Source organism: Barbus barbus (assembly GCF_936440315.1).
Source record: "Barbus barbus genome assembly, chromosome: 24".
Taxonomy (NCBI): Eukaryota; Metazoa; Chordata; class Actinopteri; order Cypriniformes; family Cyprinidae; genus Barbus; species Barbus barbus.
The window spans coordinates 28,896,981-28,915,559 of record NC_136752.1 but is presented as its reverse complement, the minus strand read 5'-3'; the positions used below and the strand labels follow the sequence as shown (position 1 = coordinate 28,915,559).

The 18,579-nt window shown below is 37.9% G+C and overlaps 1 protein-coding gene across 1 annotated transcript; it reads right to left on the bottom strand.

The window, feature by feature from the left end:
- Positions 1-5,969: 5,969 nt before the first annotated feature.
- On the bottom strand, positions 5,970-18,469 carry LOC306843808 (uncharacterized protein). Its single transcript, XM_079375482.1, has 21 exons — positions 18,406-18,469; positions 17,888-18,002; positions 17,366-17,426; positions 17,073-17,198; positions 16,088-16,228; positions 15,281-15,406; positions 14,604-14,726; positions 13,914-14,036; positions 13,702-13,824; positions 11,641-11,763; positions 11,417-11,539; positions 10,837-10,962; positions 9,899-10,024; positions 9,721-9,813; positions 8,883-8,978; positions 8,703-8,798; positions 8,536-8,631; positions 7,456-7,557; positions 7,121-7,226; positions 6,932-7,048; positions 5,970-6,185 (listed from the first exon to the last, which is right to left on the bottom strand). The coding sequence occupies exons 2-21, from the start codon at positions 17,999-18,001 to the stop codon at positions 6,110-6,112; spliced, it is 2,217 nt and encodes a 738-aa protein (XP_079231608.1). The 5' UTR covers position 18,002; positions 18,406-18,469; the 3' UTR covers positions 5,970-6,109.
- Between the last annotated feature and the right edge of the window lie 110 nt (positions 18,470-18,579).

Below are 18,579 nucleotides of genomic sequence, written 5' to 3'. Positions count from 1 at the left end.
GTGGAAGCGACTTTGGCCGAACATCTCGCGCCGAACACGGCCGCGGCTTGGAAGTCTCGCACCCTCCTCCCGTCGAAGCCGCGTCGAGTCACGTCTAGCCTCGTCTGGAAATCTTATTCGGCTGCAGGTCAGGCGGCGGCCACACTCCACTCGATGGCGGTGCTTCAGGTCTACCAGGTGGAGCTATTGAAAGAGCTCGATGAGGGAGAAGGCATCACACCGGAGGCTGTGAAGGAACTGCGGCGGGCTACGGACTTGGCACTGGGTGCCACCAAGCACACCGCTCGAGCAGTCGGCCGTTCAATGGCGGGGATGGCGACGGTTGAGCGCCACCTGTGGCTCAACCTCACCGACATATAGGAAAAGGACAAAGCTTTTCTTATGGATGGGCCGATCTCCAAGGATGAACTTTTTGGAGATTCAGTCACCGCGGTGGTGGAGAAATTCAGGGCAGCAATCAGCCGCTTTCCACCAGCTGATTCCGCGCAGGCCCAGAGAAATAGAGCGACGTCAGACGCTGACAGCGTGCTCGCACTCATCGTCTTCACACCGCCAACGGGGCACCCCGCGAGAAGAGCCATCACCTATGGCACCCCCTCGTAAGGATTGGGGTCCTAGGGCTTATCCACCGGCTTGCCAACGCCAGCTGAAAAGACTAAACCTAGGCTCGACCTCTCAGACGGAGTTGAGATAGCAGCTTATGACCAATATTGGATTTACGCCGTTTGAATCTTGCACTCAGAACGAGCAAATTCAAGATGTTGATGGTAAAATCTATTCTGTGTCAGATTCAACCAAACGACTGGTTTGTCACGATCGATCTGAAGGATGCATACTTTCATATTCAGATCATCAAGAGACACAGGAAGTTCCTCAGATTAACTTTAGAGGGCAAAGCGTACCAATACAGTGTTCTTCCTTTCGGGTTAGCCCTGGCTCCACGAACCTTCACGAAAAGTATTGGCGCAGTTCTGGCCCCAGCATTGAAGTGACCTATGAGAGGGAACATCTCTGTTACGTATGTAACCACGGTTCCCTGATAAAGTCCATTTTGATTTCATGCCGACTTTAAGGAGAAAATACTCCGCAATGGTGTTGATATTCTAGGGAGTTGTGTGCCTCTAATTTTTGTTTGGACAGGACCCTTTTCTATTCTAACATAACAATGCCTCTGTGTTTAAAAAGAAATGATTGATTGAGTCAGTGTGGAAGAACTGGTGCAGACTGGTCTGCAGAAACCTCTGGTGTGACTTTAAGAGCCAAAAACTCATCACCAAACACCAGTGACTTGTACATATGGATACAGTCATTATATACACTTCCAAAACTATTACAACAGAGATGGATCCACAATTTCTGAATACATGAATAATGCTTCCATCTTTTTTGCCAGTTTTGGAAGTGCCTTTTTCTGTTCTAAAGAATGTTAGAACGTTTTCAATACTTTTGTCCATATAGTGTATGAACAAGTCACTGGTGTTTGGTGATGAGTTTTTGGCTCTTACAGTCACAGCAGAGGTTTCTGCAGACCAGTCAAGTTCTTCCACCCTGACTCAATCAATCATTTCTTTTTAAACACAGAGGCATTGTCAGGATAGAATAGAAAAGCGTTCCAAACTGCTGCTATAAAATTAGAAGCACACAACTCCCTAGAATATCATTATATGCTTCAACATTACGATTTGTATAAATATATACACACATTTCTGCAGTATTCTTAGTTTGAATGGTTATTCATTTTATTTCAGTGTGTTTTTATATGCCTACGAATTGTATTGTTTTAAGTAATTTGGAAAAATAATTCCATAATAATAAAACATAAATAAGGTATTAAATACCTTGTTAATTAAGGTGGTTATATGAGTTGTTAATATTACTATATTAAATGTTCATTTGTATAATTTGATCAAACTAGCACCAAAAATGATTACATAATGTGTAATGTGTAACATACTAATACGATTTACATGAAAATGTGCAGCATAGTGTGAACAGCCCAAGAGTTTCATCTGTATATGAATCGGTGCATTAATTAATCGTATTTAAAGGCTCACTGACTGTTTCTCCAGTATCACAGTATTCTTCAAGGAACTAAAAGTGAAAAAATCGAAGGCGATGGAGAGATTCCTCCAGTTCTTCTGATGGCATCAGCACACACAGCCTAAAACAAACACACAGCGACAGGGTGTTGAGAGAGTGTGTGTGTGTGTGTGTGTGTAGAATGCATGTCTGAAAAGGTCACAGTACCTCAAGTGTCAGCAGTTCTGTGAATGTGTGTGATCTTCACTGAACCCAACACACACACCCTGATCCTCCAACAACCTCCTGCTGTACAACAACCCCACTGACTACACACACACACACACGAGTTATTGCCTTTGGAAAATCATCATAATGTAATAGGGGTTATTTACATTCATGAACTCATTTTGAATTGCATTCTAAATATACTGTACACTGTTTTTCATCAGCATTCACTGGAAATCGAACCCATGACCTTGGAGTTGCAAGAATCGTGATACTGTTTACAGTTTTTTTCATCTGCTTGCACCCAAAAACTTTACTTGCCACACAATTTCTGAAAGCTGACAGTCAAACAGCAGAAGCACACACCAAATCTGCAAAACCATACACTAATTCTCAGCCTTTGACTTTTTGCAAAACACAACACACAATTCTCTCTGTAACACACACAAATCTAACAGGAATTACAGTTTATTCAAAATGCTTAGTTTTTGGCTCCATTTCTCACAAAACAACAAAACACACACACAACATATAACATCACACACATCTTGCAAAAGCAAACACTTCTTTGAATTTTTATTTATTTTTACTTTTCTAAAAATTGTATTTTTGCATAGTAACTCTACACACAAACATAAAATAATTAGCCACATACATGCCAAACTACACACAGATATGAAAAATGTAAAACACTCCTCTCGTGTGTCTTTTGCTTGTTCAGAGAGCAGTGGAGCACAGGAGTTTGTCATAGCACTCGCACATACTGTACATGCATATAAACATATACACTGTACATACAGTATGTATGACTGATGGATTTTACACAGTTACGCAACTGAACTGAATCAATACTCAGCTGACTTGAGCTGTAGAATGACAACATTGACTTGTTAGAGCTGCTTTACAGCAGAATGTGAATTTGATACTATTGTGAAACGACTGTTAAACAATCTATATTGTATAAAGCACTTTAGAAATAAAGTTGACTTCCCTGGCCGATCTGTGACATTACCCCCCTCTCCACGGCCCAGTCCTGAGGGCCGAGGACCCCGGCGTCGTGGTGGTCTACCTCTTCCTCTGGGTGCAGGACGATCAGGATGACTGTCATGGAACTCCTCGAGTAAGGCTGGGTCTAGTACATCATCTCTGGGCACCCAAGATCTCTCCTCAGGGCCGTATCCCTCCCAGTCCACGAGGTACTCCAGACGACCACCACGGCATCGGGAGTCCAAGATCTCCTTGATCTGATAGATGGCGCCGTCCTCCAGGATTAATGGGAGAGGGGGCTCCTCCATCGGGCCAGGCTCTGTGGAGAGAGAAACAGGAGAGTGGTAAGGTTTAAAGAGAGATACGTGGAGCGTGGGATGAATTGGGTGGAAGCTGGAGCTGGTAGGTGACGGTGAAGATGGGATTAGTCAATGAGAAGAAAAACAATGATGAAGAGAAGGCGGCATGGCAGGCATTCTGTAAAGCAACATGGGCAAAGATCAAATACTTTTTAAAGTTGAATTTACAAACATTTTTATTGATCAGTGTTACGCCCCATGGCTCGAAAAGGACGTAACAAAAACGGGGACACACAGGAAAGTGCGGATATTATATAAGATTTATTAACAAAACAGAACTTTACATAAAAAAAACAATGTAACATGAAGCAGTCAGAAATCAGTGGTGTAAAGTTAAGTGAATGCATGAAATGTAATGAGCTGAAGTAATGTTGGATGCATAAAGTAAAATAACATTAAACCAAAACCAAACAAGACCAGGTCCAGAGTGCAGACACCCAGGCCAGTGATCATGCAGCTTTTAAAAGGACGAGACAGGAAACCAACAGCAGGTGTCCTCGATGAACCCATCAGAGAACAATTAGCTGAGAGGCGGAGCGGTCACACAAGTCGCCCAGGGATGACACGCATAACACATGGGTCGTCACAATCAGTGATACAACAGATGTAGATGGTGGTGTGGTGGTGATGGCGCAGTGGATAAGACACATGCCTTTGGTGTGAGAGACCCGGGTTCGAATCCACTGTGAGACACCAATGTGTCCCTGAGCAAGACACTTAACCCCTAGTTGCTCCAGAGGCGTGCGACCTCTGACATATATAGCAATTGTAAGTCGCTTTGGATAAAAGCGTCAGCTAAATGAATAAATGTAAATGTAGATGCATTCAACACATACAAATTTCATAATTTACATTAGTATTGCACAACAGAGATATTTAAGAATGATGTCTAACACAGATGAGAAACTTGTGCCCCCAAACTTCCTTTTGAAACTGGTTGAGAGACACCCTGGGGTAGTGGACTATTAATCTGAATTGAAACTGGTCTGTGAAAACAGGGACTTTCCTTTTTAGAGCCATGCAAAATCACAGGCAGAACAGGTAGCATATGAGATTTGGAGGGCTTTTATTCTGTAATGCAACAGATCCTTTTGAAACTGGTTGAGAGACACCCTGGGGTAGTGGACTATTAATCTGAATTGAAACTAGTCTGTGAAAACAGGGACTTTTCGAAGCGCTCCAATCGGATCGTGTATAGCGAATCATTTGATTCACATCGGGACTACGGAGCCGGTATCACAAATCATTTGATTCAGACAGTAACACATTGAATATACACATTCACAACTTTGATTTTTTTTTTTACATTTTTACAGTGTGGATGACAACTATTGATTCATGTGTGTGCAATTTTACTAAATAAACAAACATTATTATTATAAATATATATAAATGTTAAAATCATCATCATTGTTAGGCTATTAACTTAATTGTATTTTAGGATGAACATCTAAAAGTTGATACTGAAATGAAATCTGTAATCAGAAGTATAAAATAATATATGTGTGTATTTCAGCCTTGATATATCAATCCATACAGTATGTAACACCCATATGTACATAACTAATATTAAATGAAGAAACATCAATATTTAAATATAAAATAATTAGATTACACAGAGATAAAAAAAGACAATTTTAAGACATTTAAAATGTTTTACTGTAAATGCATGATAGAAACAATTAAAATGGAGTCACATTTTATAATATATATATATCTCCAGTTCTCACTATTAACTCTGACTTTTGCCTCAATCTCGTAATTACTGCTTCTTAATAATTAGTAAGGTAGTTGTTAAATTTAGGTATAGAGTAGTATTAAAGGAATCTAAAATATGCTCATGCAGAATAAGGCATTAATAAGTACTTTAGAAGTACTAGTAAACACCTAATATGCATGCTTATAAGCAGCTAGTTAAATTGTTGTATTAAAGATTTCCCTAAAAAAATAACTTTTTTCAAAAACATTTTTACAATATTTCACATTACAATTTCATTGTATAGTACGAGATTTTTACTGTATCTTTTTGCATTCTTTTTCTGTTTAAATCACAATAATGTGTTTATATGACTATTTAGGGTGTATTATTTTACCTGCTCTTCCTCTGCTGACGGTCGTCTGGTTTTCTTCAGATCAGACATGTCTTTAGACGTCTTCCGGTCGGCAAACAGCTCAGTGTCTCTCCTCTCATGCAATATATGGCAGTGCTAACAGTCCAGTAACTCTCAGTCATGTTTCATACAGCAGCACACGTTTATTCAGCACATTCACACGGCACTGTGAGCAGAAGTGATGCACCATTTTCACCTTCCTTTGGTAGTTTCAGATTACATGGATTTACTCTTTAGCAGTTCAAAGAGGAGCACACAATCATGTAAAGAAGTCACATAAAAATACCTTTATTAGTCTGTAAAAATGCACATGCACAATGTACAAAAGCCAATATACACAATCTTCTATCTGAGCGAGTGTGTTTGGCACCCTATTAAGTGGGAGGTTTACTGTAGACTTGGTGTTCATCTTGTTTTGTCGGGACACTGGATTTTGTAGCCCACTCTATACGCCTGCAGATACACACGCGCCTGATTTATCCTACAACCACAGAGAACACAAGTTCATCAAAAGTGGCAGTAAACACACTTATGTGACAAAAGATTTCTATTTCAAACAAATGCTGTTCTTCTGAACTTTCTATTCATCCGTGAATCCTGAAAAATAAAACAAATATCGTGCAGCTCAACTGTTTTCAACATTGATAATAATGTGCAAATCAGTATATGATTATGATTTCTGAAGGATCATGGGACACTGAAGACTGGAGTAATGATGCTGAAAATTCACAGAAATAAATTACATTTTAAAAGATATTCACATAGAAAACATTTTAAATTGTAATTTCAGAATTTTAGTTTTTACTATATTTTTGACCCGGTGAGAAGAAAAGACCTCTTTTAAAAACATTACCATCCCCAAACTTTTAAATGGTAGTGTAGAGTTCAGACGAACATATTTGGAGTTGAAATCACTATATATTGTGAAATGCACTATTACCGTGATAAAGGGCTGGAAATTAATAGAAGCTTGATGCAAAAGTGCTAACAAAATTAACAAGAAATTTTAAAATACGGGTTAAGTTAAAATAAAAATGCATAAAAAGCATCAATTACAGCATTACATTTTGATCTACTTGTTTTGCATCCAAGATTTATTTTTTGCATTTCTAGCACGACCAAACACACGGTTCAAAAATGCTTATGCAAGTATAACTTCTTTACATAAGTTAATTTCTGACTCATAGTGTGACAGATTGTGTGTGTGTGTGTGTGTGTGTATTTGACCTGTATTTAGTGCAGAGCTGGACCCCCAGCGGTCCGCAGCGGTCCACGTAACTCTCCCGAAAGCCCTTCCTCACGGCGCGGGCCATACTGACCACCGTCGTCACAACGGGACACACACTGAGAGAGAGGAGCATGAGACTGCGTTCTGTACTTCACTAACATGACAAGTGTGTGTGTGTGTGTTCTCACAGTTTCTCACAGCGGATGCCGCTCGTCCCCGTCACACACACACAGGTGTTTAGAGGCCCGCAGACGCCACCATGCTGACAGGGAGGAACACACGGCATAGTGATGGCTACACACACACACACACACACACACACACACACACATCACAGGATGAACAGAAGCCCTGCAAACTGAACAAAGGAATCTACAGAAGCTAATGTTTATGTTGTGAATTACTGTTAGGCTGCTTTGAAACCATAAAAATGAATAAATTATATTGAATAATTTTGTGAGTGACTTATTGATATGATGATTGAGTGAATGATGTCGTGATCATGGATGATGATGTCACGTGCCTGTCTCACAGAGGCTTCCAGTAAATCCATCCGCACACTGGCATCTGTTGAGTCCCACACACACACCACCGTTTCTACAAGCTGACACACACCTGACGGGTTCTGAGGAGGAAAATACGCACGCGCGCACACACACGCACACACACACACACAGAGAGAGAGACAACAACACACATTAAATGCTTTTGAAAGAAGTTTGTCTCTGCTCACCAAGGCAGCATTTATTTGATCAAAAATACAATAAAATTACAATTTAAAACAGCTGTTTTCTCTGTGAATATGTGTTAAACTGTAATTTATTTCTGTGATCTGCAGCTGTATTTTCAGCATCATTTCTCCAGTCTTCAGTGTCACATGATCTTCAGAAATCATAATAATATACTGATTTACTGCTCAACAAACATTTCTGATTATTATCAATGTTGAACACAGTTGTGCTGCACAATATTTTTGTGGAAACTGAGATACATTTTATTTTTCAGGATTCACAGATGAATAGAAAGTTCAGAAGAACAGCATTTATTTAAAATAGAAATCTTTTGTCACATAAATGTCTTTGCTGGCACTTTTGATCAATTTAATCAGTCTTTGATAAAGTATTAATTTCTTTCAAAAAATAAATAAATAAAAATACAATAAAAAATTAAAATCTCACTGACCGGAAACTTTAAAACAGTAGTGTATATATTATTTACATAAGCAAAGAAAATAATATTTTAAATCTAATAAAAATCTAATTTTAATGTATAAATGTTTCCAGGTCAGTTTGGTTAAGATTAGCTTAATTTAAAAACAAAAGCAGTCTAATTTGGTCCTTTTTAAACAGCAAACTTGTAAATGTGTGTGTGTGTGTGTGTGTGTCTACCATATTTTGAGGACAATTTTCTACCCGGAAACCTCCTTTTTGGGGAATCCATTTGTAAAAACAGTATAAAAAAAAAGCAGATCGTTTTCTCTTAGAGTTAGTGTCTGGGTTAGGTTAGGATTTATAATTAGCTTTAAATAAAAACAATAGAGATGTATGGAGTGTTCCCATATGGATATCAAAGTTAAAGAGAAAAAAAGTGTGTATTTGTTCACCTATCTGACAGCGAGCTCCTGTCCATCCGTCTGAGCAGCTGCACGTGTTGATGTCCACACACCTCCCTCCATTCACGCACGGAGGAGAACACAGCGCTGCAAACACACACACATTCAGGACACATCTACAGAAAACAATGCTTCAGATCACACTCACACAAACTCACGGGTGAGACACTGCGGGCCGCTGTAGTCAGAGGGACACTGGCAGGTGTTTGGAGCGACACACCGTCCACCGTTCGCACAGGGCAGCTCACACATGGCTGAAACACACACACATCAGCATCAGTGTGTGTGTGTGTGAGTGTGAGTGAGTGAGAGAGTGTGTCAGATGCAGTCAGTGTTACCTGTGTGGCAGCCGTCACCCATCCAGCCCGGACGACACAGACAGACGTTCCACCTCATACAGGATCCTCCATGAGCGCAGGGTGGAGAACACATGGCTGAAACACACAATAAATACATAAAACATACACATACGTGAATGGAAATTAATTTTAAGGCACTTAAACTACTATATTAAAAAAAAAAAATGCTTTTATTAAAAAAATATGTTTTAAATTGATCAAAAGTGCCAGTAAAAGACATTTCCAATGTTACACAACATTTCTAATTCAAATAAATGCTGTTCTTTTGAACTTTCTATTCAAAGGATCCTGGAAAAAAAGGTTTCCACACACATTCAGCAGTACAACGGATTACAGCATTAATTAGAAGAAATGTTTCTTGAGCAGTAAATCAGTATATTATTATGATTTCTGAAGGATCATGTGACACTGAAGACTGGAGGAATGATGCTGAATATTCAGCTTTTAATCACAGCAATAAATGACAGTTTAACAGATATTCACATAGAAAATAGCTGGTTTAAAATCACAATAATATTTCATAATTTTCACAGCATCTTTGATCAAATAAATGCAGCCTTGTAAAAATAAGAGATTTCTTTCAATAACATTTTTTGCATTCATCCATTTTAGATAGTATGTACAGTGTATTTTAAAAATGAATACGCTTAATGCAATGCAGGCCACTTCAGATAAAACAGTCTGTCAGATGTGTAAAGTGTCAACATATTAGCTTAGAATAATATAATAATTATTATTATTATATGATATTAGCATAAAATGAATAGTAATGATAAGTTAAAAATTTTGCTTTATTCTCAATCACATGACACATTACCCGAGCATCCTGGTCCAGGATATCCCGCCGGACAGTCGCAGGTGTTCGGAGCGACACACACTCCAGAGTTCAGACAAGCAGGTTCACACAGCGCTGGAAAATGATGTACGGTCATGAGGAGGATATTCTGCACGATCCAGTGTCATTGTGTCTGTGTGTGTGAACGGCAGTGACTCACGTTGGCATTTTGTCAGGTCGTCTTTACGCAACTCAAAGCCCAAACGACAGCTGCAATTAAAACCGCCTGGGTGATTCATACACACCTGCTCACAGCCGCCGTTAAAACTCACACACTCATCCACATCTGCAGACAGAGACGCAGAAAGAAGTTATATAAAACAATTCAATATATTGTTTCTACTTTATCAAATGAAAACTTCTTGTGTGGATAATCAGTTGAAATAGTCACACAAAACTATTTCTCTAAGATTTAGTAAATTCATGTGGATCACATAAATAAAAAGAATTGCCCATGTGTGGTATTGGATATGTGTAACGGGGCGGACAAGACGTGAGGATCCATTTGCAAACTTTATTAGAAACGTGGTAAAACGCAAGCAGGGTCAAACATCAGTAGACAGACATGTGGAGGGCAAGACACAAGAGTATACCAAAAGCATGCGATTGGTGAACAATATCCAAAGGGGCTAAGCAGAGAGATAATCCAGGTACACAAGCAACAGTCCAAGAGAGGAGCAAACAGCATCCGAAGGGCAAGGCAAGGGTTAATCCAGGAAACACGAAAGCAATAATCCAAACATGGGTAAACAGGCTAGGCAAGACTAAGAAACTATGAAAGGCTTCGTAAAGTAGCTATCAGCAATGACAGTGATAAGTTCTAGACAAAACTCTGCGATCGGTGCAAGGAAGTCCATGGTTTAAGTAGGGTGTGTGATTGTGTAATAGTTCTCAGGTGTGAGTGTGTGATTGGAATCAGCTGTGTGTGTCGTCAGTGCAATGAATGATGGGAAGTGTAGTCTGATGGTGAAGTGCAACAGTAATGTAGTGCAAGAGTCCATGTGGTGAGCAGGTGGCCTCTGGTGGTGAGCAAATGGAAGTCCATGGACCTGATTCATGACAATATAAGCCAGTTAATAGTTTTTTTGTATGGTTTACCAATGCAGGTTCTTTGGTCTGCACTGAGCTCCCATCCTGCTCTGCAGCTGCAGTGGATGTGACCCTCAGCACCCAACGAACAGATATGATCACATCCGCCATTCCTCAAGGCACATGAGGTCACATCTGCCAAAACAGAGGCACACATATGCATGGATGCATTAAATGGATGCAGGTGAAAAAATTTTACAGGTGAAAAATGCATACATGCAAAGGATAAAAAGTGCATGCATACAAAATTTAGAAAATGCATGCATGCAAAAGATAGAAAAAAATACATCCATGCAAAGGATAGAAAATGCATGCATGCAAAACTTGGAAAATGCATGCACGCAAAGAATAAAAAATGCATGCATACAAAAGATAGAAAATGCTTGCATACAAAATTCCAAAAACGTATGCATACAAGGAATAGAAAATGCATGCAGGCAAAAGACAGGAAAAGAAAATGCATAAAAAGGACAGAAATAAGGATTTTCTTATATTTTTTTAAATACAAGAGCTGCTTATTAAAATTTCTCATGCAAAACAATAAAAACATACTTTACAACACACACACACAAATACACGCATTACGTACTGACGCAGGTGATGTTGCGGTGGTCTAGCAGCAGAGGGAAGGGACAATGACATTGATGACCGCCTGGTGTGTTTGTGCAATCGTGAGAACAGCCTCCGTTCTGTAGTTTACATTCGTCTATGTCTATAAAACACACACACAGAGCTGTGAATGAGAGAAAACCCACTCTAAAACAGAAAACAGACTCTTTAACTGGCTATAATTTGAGGTGACAGCGCACTGACCCACACAGCTGCGTCCATCGATGTGCAGCTGATACCCGCGCTGACACGAACAGAGAAACGAACCCGCTGTGTTTGTGCAGGTCTGTTCACAAGTGTCATTACTGCTCACACACTCATCCACATCTACACACATACACACACAAACATGTGCAATGATTATTAATTTCATTATGCACTGGTTAACTCTCCACAAATATGTTGCAAATGTTTTGGTAACAAAATATACAGGTAAATGTCATGCTAATAAAGTACATGAGCTGAAATCAAAATAAAACCAATTAAATCCAACGGAAGTGCAGAATTCAGTTCAAATGAATTTAAATGACTGAAGTGAACTGATTTGTACTAAACTGAACTGAATGGAACTAAACTGAATTAAGATGAACTTTAATCCAGAATAAACTGAACTGAATTCAACCTACTGGAACCAAAGTGAATTAAATTTCAGCTGAATTGAACTGAATTGACTGAATTCAGCTGAATTGAACTGTAATGCATTGAAAGTCCAAAACTGAATGAGTCAAACTGAATTAAATTCAACTTAATTAACTGAAGTGCGCTGAAATGAATTAACTGAACTGAATTAAACTGAATCACACTGACACAATCTAACTGAATTTAACTCTGCACTAATTTTTGATAACAAAATATTTAAAAACAAAATAAAATTCTAAATATGAACAAAAATTATTATAGTATATCAATGATACTAAAATAACACTAACTGTAGCTGAACTGAAATAATGTCAACTGACCTGAATTATACAGGAACAGAACTAAATTGCATTAAATCAAATAAAAATTTGAAGGCTGAAATTCTGAAGAAAAAAAACGTTGTAAAAATATTAATTATCAAAAAATACAATAATAAATAAAAAATAAACAAAAAATAATTAAAGGGGTCATATGACGATGTTAAAAAGAACATTATTTTGTGTATTTGGTGTGATGCAATGTGTTTACATGGTTTAAGGTTAAAAAAACACATTATTTTCCACATACCGTACATTATTATTGCTCCTTTCTGCCCCACCCTTCTGAAACGCGTCGATTTTTACAAAGCTCATCGTTCTGAGAAGCGAGGCGTGCTCTGATTGGCCAGCTATCCAGTACGTTGTGATTGGCCGAATACCTCAAGCGTGTGACGGAAATGTTACGCCCCTTACCATATTTGGAAACACACAGCGAGAATAAAAGTTGCGCCTTCTTTCTTTGCGTAAACATTTGAGCGGTGTTATGCAAATCGTCCAACACAGTGATGTGGATGTGTGGGGGCGTGTTAGGAAGGCATGGACGAGTCTTAACTTTTAGAAAGAATATCTCTTTGGGTTTGAGACTTTAGTCTTTGCTACTTTACAGATCTTAGATGCACAAACAGCTTGTAAAAGACAAAGGAAAACCTGAAATCGCATCATATAAATACATTTTCATAGCTTGATTTACATGTATCTGAGGTGTAAAAAACAAAACTGAAAAACCTGTAAAAAAATTATTTACACCCAAGCTGTACTAAAGTGAACTGAATGGATTTAAATGCTGGTCTGACTGAACTCAGTGGGGGTGAATTGAATCAAACTGAAGGGAATCACATTGAACTGAAGTGAATCACACTGAAGTGAATCAAACTGAACTGAATCAAACTGAAGTGAATCACACTGAACTGAATCAAACTGAAGTGAATCACACTGAAATGAAGTGAACCACACTGAAGGGAATCACACTGAAGTGAATCAAACTGAAGTCAAATCACACTGAAGTGAATTAAACTGAAGTCAAATCACACTGAAGTGAATCAAACTGAAGTCAAATCACACTGAAGTGAATCCAACTGAAGTCAAATCACACTGAACTGAATCCAACTGAAGTGAATCACACTGAAATGAAGTGAACCACACTGAAGGGAATCAAACTGAAGTCAAATCACACTGAAGTGAATCAAACTGAAGTCAAATCACACTGAAGTGAATCAAACTGAAGTCAAATCACACTGAACTGAATCAAACTGAAGTGAATCAAACGGAAGTGAATCAAACTGAAGTGAATCAAACTGAAGCCTCACACCTGTGCAGTTGTGCAGATCTGCAGTGATGGTGTATCCAGGGCTGCAGACGCAGCTGTATGTCCCCAGCTGATTCATGCAGTCGTGTTCACAGAGTCTGTTATCCTGAGTGCATTCATCCACATCTGAGCAAAGCACAGTCACAAGCTTCATCATCATCATCATCATCATCAGAACAAGACTCAGACTGCATGGATGCGGATCTCAGACTGACCGTAGCAGGAGTGTCCGTCTCCGCTGTATCCCTGCAGACACTGGCAGAAGTACGAGCCGATGATATTCCCACAGCGAGCGTTAACGTCACAGCCGTGATCCCCGGTCAAACACTCGTTTATATCTGGATGCATACATCAATAATCAGATTCAGAGTTAGTTTAGTATCCTTCAGATACTATTACAGTTTTTATTAATAGTTTGGATTAAGTTTTTATTTTATGTTCCATTTTCATTAAAAAATTGTTTTTAATTTTGCTGTTTTTAGCAGCTTTTTAAAAGTTTTATTAATTTTTATTTCAGTTTTAGTTTTTTATTCAACATTTTATTTCAAGTAACATTTTTAGTTGTAGTTAGCTATAAATATTTATTAAATTATCATTATTATTAATTTAAATACTGATGCTTTATAATATTATTATATTATATGTTAAATTTAATACATCTCAATAATTCAACTCATTCGCATTTTCCTGGTTCTTTGATGTTGGTTAATGGCCACTAGATATGCAGGTAAACAAATACAATCATTTATCTTTTAAAGTTTTTTATTTATTTGAATTTTTTTTTACTCTATATAAATTGTTCATGAATTTTAATTTTACATTTAATTTTTTAATTATTCACTTTTCCCCCTCATAAAAGTTTGGAAACCGTGCATTAGATGGAAGTGTGTGTGTGTGTCACTCACCTGTGCAGTGTGTGCCGTTGCCACGGTAACCGCGCTGACACACACACCTGTAACTGCCCAGAGTGTTTTCACACTCGCCTCGACCGACACACACATGCTGCTCCTCCACACACTCGTCCACATCTGAGAACAACATCGGCATCTGTTCATTATTCATATCAACTTAAAAATGTTTTTAAAAACACATGAACCAACAGGAAAATATTTCATTTCTAATAACTAAGCACAACGGTTATTACAGTAAATTATACTAATCAAAACTAAAACCATAAAACAATTTGTTACTTAAAATAAAAAACTTTAACTGAAATAAAATATAAATATATCATTTTATTTCATCTAGCTGCCAAGAAAACATCTAATTTTTGTATAAATAAAATAAAAACTATACAGACATATAACACACTAAAAATTGACCAAAACTTTAACTAAAATGAAAACAGAAAATATAAAAATACAAACTAATTCAACATAATTATTTTTAATTTATATTATTTAAATTATGATACCAAAGTAGCCCAGCTTGGCACATGCATGTAAACTAGAATATTTCAAAGATTTCTCTTTCTGATAGTCTCTGTCGCTCGTGCTGGTGTGATTCTAGATTCAGACACAGATCAGTGATAAAGCAGCGTAAGATAACCAGGTTAAAGCCATGATCACAGACAGACTCGTACCGACACACGCGGCTCTGTCCTCTCTGAATCCGGCCTGACACACACACGTGTAACTACCGTCTGTATTCACACACACGTTACCCAGCTCCCTCCGGCAGCTCTCCTCGAAATTACACTCGTCCACGTCTGCAGAGACACATAACCGGCTTTAAACAGTCACCTGATATTACACAATTAAACCCTGCACTGTTCCATAATCGACTCATTCGTTACGCACAGAGGAACAGACAGATGTTCAACAAACAAACAGGCAAAATAACTAGAACCAGTCAGTTATTTGAGAATTGCATGCATTTCTAAATGTACTCATTAACTAATTAGTTTGCGGTTAGATGCAGGGTTATTATATCAACTAAAATCATGAAAAACGGTTTCACTACTTGAAATAAAAAATTAAACATTACCTGAAATAATCTAAAATATTTAATAATTGAAAGAGACACAAAAACTGTAAAGTCACAACAGAAATCGTGACAGACTATTTCTTTCCTATTTTCTTTTGCATATTTTGATAAATCATTACAAGGTCCAATTAAAAAAAATTAAAATGCATGCAAATACTGAAACATAATAATAGATCACAATAAGATCCATAGTATGCATTTTGAAAATAGGGTGAAGTTCATTTCATGCCAAAATTAACAGAAAATATAAAAAAATACAAAAAAACGTTAAATTATTTGGTATTTCAGCTAATTGCCAAGGAAACATCTCATTTTCATGGATTACCTAAAATAACTAAAACTTGTTTGATGCCTAATCAGTTTGTCTGACCGTCCCTGAATGAAACACAGACACCGAACGCACCGACACAGTTGTGTCCGTCGAGCGCCAGCACGAATCCCACCGGACACGAGCAGGTGAAAGACCCCGGTGTGTTTGAACACACGGCTCCACTTCCACACGCCTGCAGGCCTGTTACTGCAGCTAACACACACTCATCCACATCTACAACACACACACACACACACACAACACAGCGTTTAAACGTATAAACCCAGATGAAAATAGCTCATGTTAAAGGAGTAGTTTGCTGAAAATGTGCTCTGCCTTAAGCCATCCAAGATGTAGATGAGTGTGTTTCTTCATCAGGTTTGTAGAAATGTGTCTCTGCATCAGTGTCTCAGCAATGGATGCTCTGCAGTGAATGGGTGCCGTCAGAATGAGAGCTGATAAAAACATCACAATAATCCACACCACTCCAGTCCATCAATTAACATCTGGAGAAGACAAAAGCTGAAACAAACCCAGCATGAGTCTATAATCCATAATGAAGCTTCCTCCAGTGAAAAAGTGTTCTGGTCTGAATCAGGAGAGAAATCTGCACAGATCAAGCAGCGTTTACAAGACAAAACAGCTCTCAACAAATATGTGGCTGGATTTTGATGTGATGCACTTTTTCACAGGAGGAAGTGTTATTATGGATAGAGGACTCATATTTTAGTTAAAAACATTTTAATGCTGGATGTGTTTCAGTTTTTGTCTTCTCCAGATGTTAATTGATGGACTGGAGTGGTGTGGATTATTGTGATGTTTTTATCAGACTCTCATTCTGACGGCACCCATTCACTGCAGAGCATCCATTGCTGAGATTTCACAAAATCTGATGAAGAAACAAAGTCATCCTAATCTTGGAGCAAATTTTCAGCAAATGTTCATTTTTGAGAGAACTGTATTGTGTTCATGGATCATTTTCTCGCTCAATTTAAGAATCTTGCTGATAAAGTTAAGATTAGTGATGTTTCAGTATGTTTCACAGGATTGTGTGGTTATATCATGTACTCATGCACACCTTGACATCCCTTCTCACTCATCAGGTAACCACGGAAACAGCTGCACAGGTAGGATCCAGGTGTGTTTGTGCAGTTGGCATGGTAACCGCAAGGCCCTGAGTCGCCCTGGCGACACTCATCAACATCTGAAAAATTAGAAAAGTACATTTAACATTATTTATCAATTAGTATTCATAATATTACAACACTTTCAGTGATGTTGAAGAGCTCAGGCTCTAATTATACACTTAATTTACACATTTGTCTATACGTATTTGTGAGGGTCAAACATTCTCAAGTGTGTGTGTTTGACCTGATAATGAAGGTTTGTGTGTCGTTTCACTCAAGTTGCCAGCGGCGAATGTAACTTCAATCTAAAAGCAAAAAAAATTCAAATAAAAACTGAAAAATATAAAAATAAACATTCACAATAATAATTAAAAACTATAGTATCTCAAATGACCCAAACCATCATTACTATAATGCAGAGAAAATAAATATTAAATAAATACATATTAATAAGTATTTAATGATTAATAAATAAAATATTAAAGTAATTGAAATAATAAAGTATGCAAATTGCAAAGAATACTTTAAGTCTACAGAAGAGTGCTATTTATTGTACTGAATTTAATTTATTCTGATTTAAATATTAAAAACAATATCTTTGTGTCAGGACCTTTTCGTTACTGTAATAAATGAGAATTATGAATGTAATTGTGCTTCATTGTCATAAAATAGTGCATAAAAAGATTATTAATACACTATTTGGGAGGTAAAAGTTACAATATATATATATATAAGAATATATGCATGCAGAAGCCCTGAATCTAACCTGGTCTGTGGTCTGCTGTGTGTCGCTGTATCTCAGAACCTCATTCTCTTCTTGATCAGCGCTGAGAGTCACAAACAACATGAGAAACACTGACAGAGACCTCCTGACTGACATCCTGTAGAGGAACATCATGCATTCCATCAAACATCTGAAGAACCCATAAAACACACTTCAAAGGGAACAACAGAGTTCAGACAAAGAGCTGCTGTGAAGCCCAGACATGAAGCAGACAGACATCATCCTTCTCTAACAACACACACATTCCCATACACTCTAGACATTATACATGTATATTTGTCATGCAAACACAGTTCTGACTCTATGGAAGTCGTGCAAACACAAGTAGTCGAGCAATCAAAAACACAGCTTATACTTTTTGTTACATTGTAATTACAAAGCTGCAGTAAATGCATTAGAGTTGCATAAAGAAACGTAATAGAGCAAAACATGCCACAACAGAAAGACTCAAAATCATCTGTGTGTATTTAATTTATAAATGATTTCACTTAAAAACACACCTGAACCAGCAGAGATCTCGCGCGGCACAACAGCACGATCACAGCGAGCAGATGCTGGATCTCTGAACGAGTCTTTAAGTGACTCGGGAATCGCGACTCCCGAATGAATCCTGAAGCAGTTCTTCAGAAGTGAGTCCCGCGCAGTGTTCCGTTTAAACGATACTCTGTTCTTTT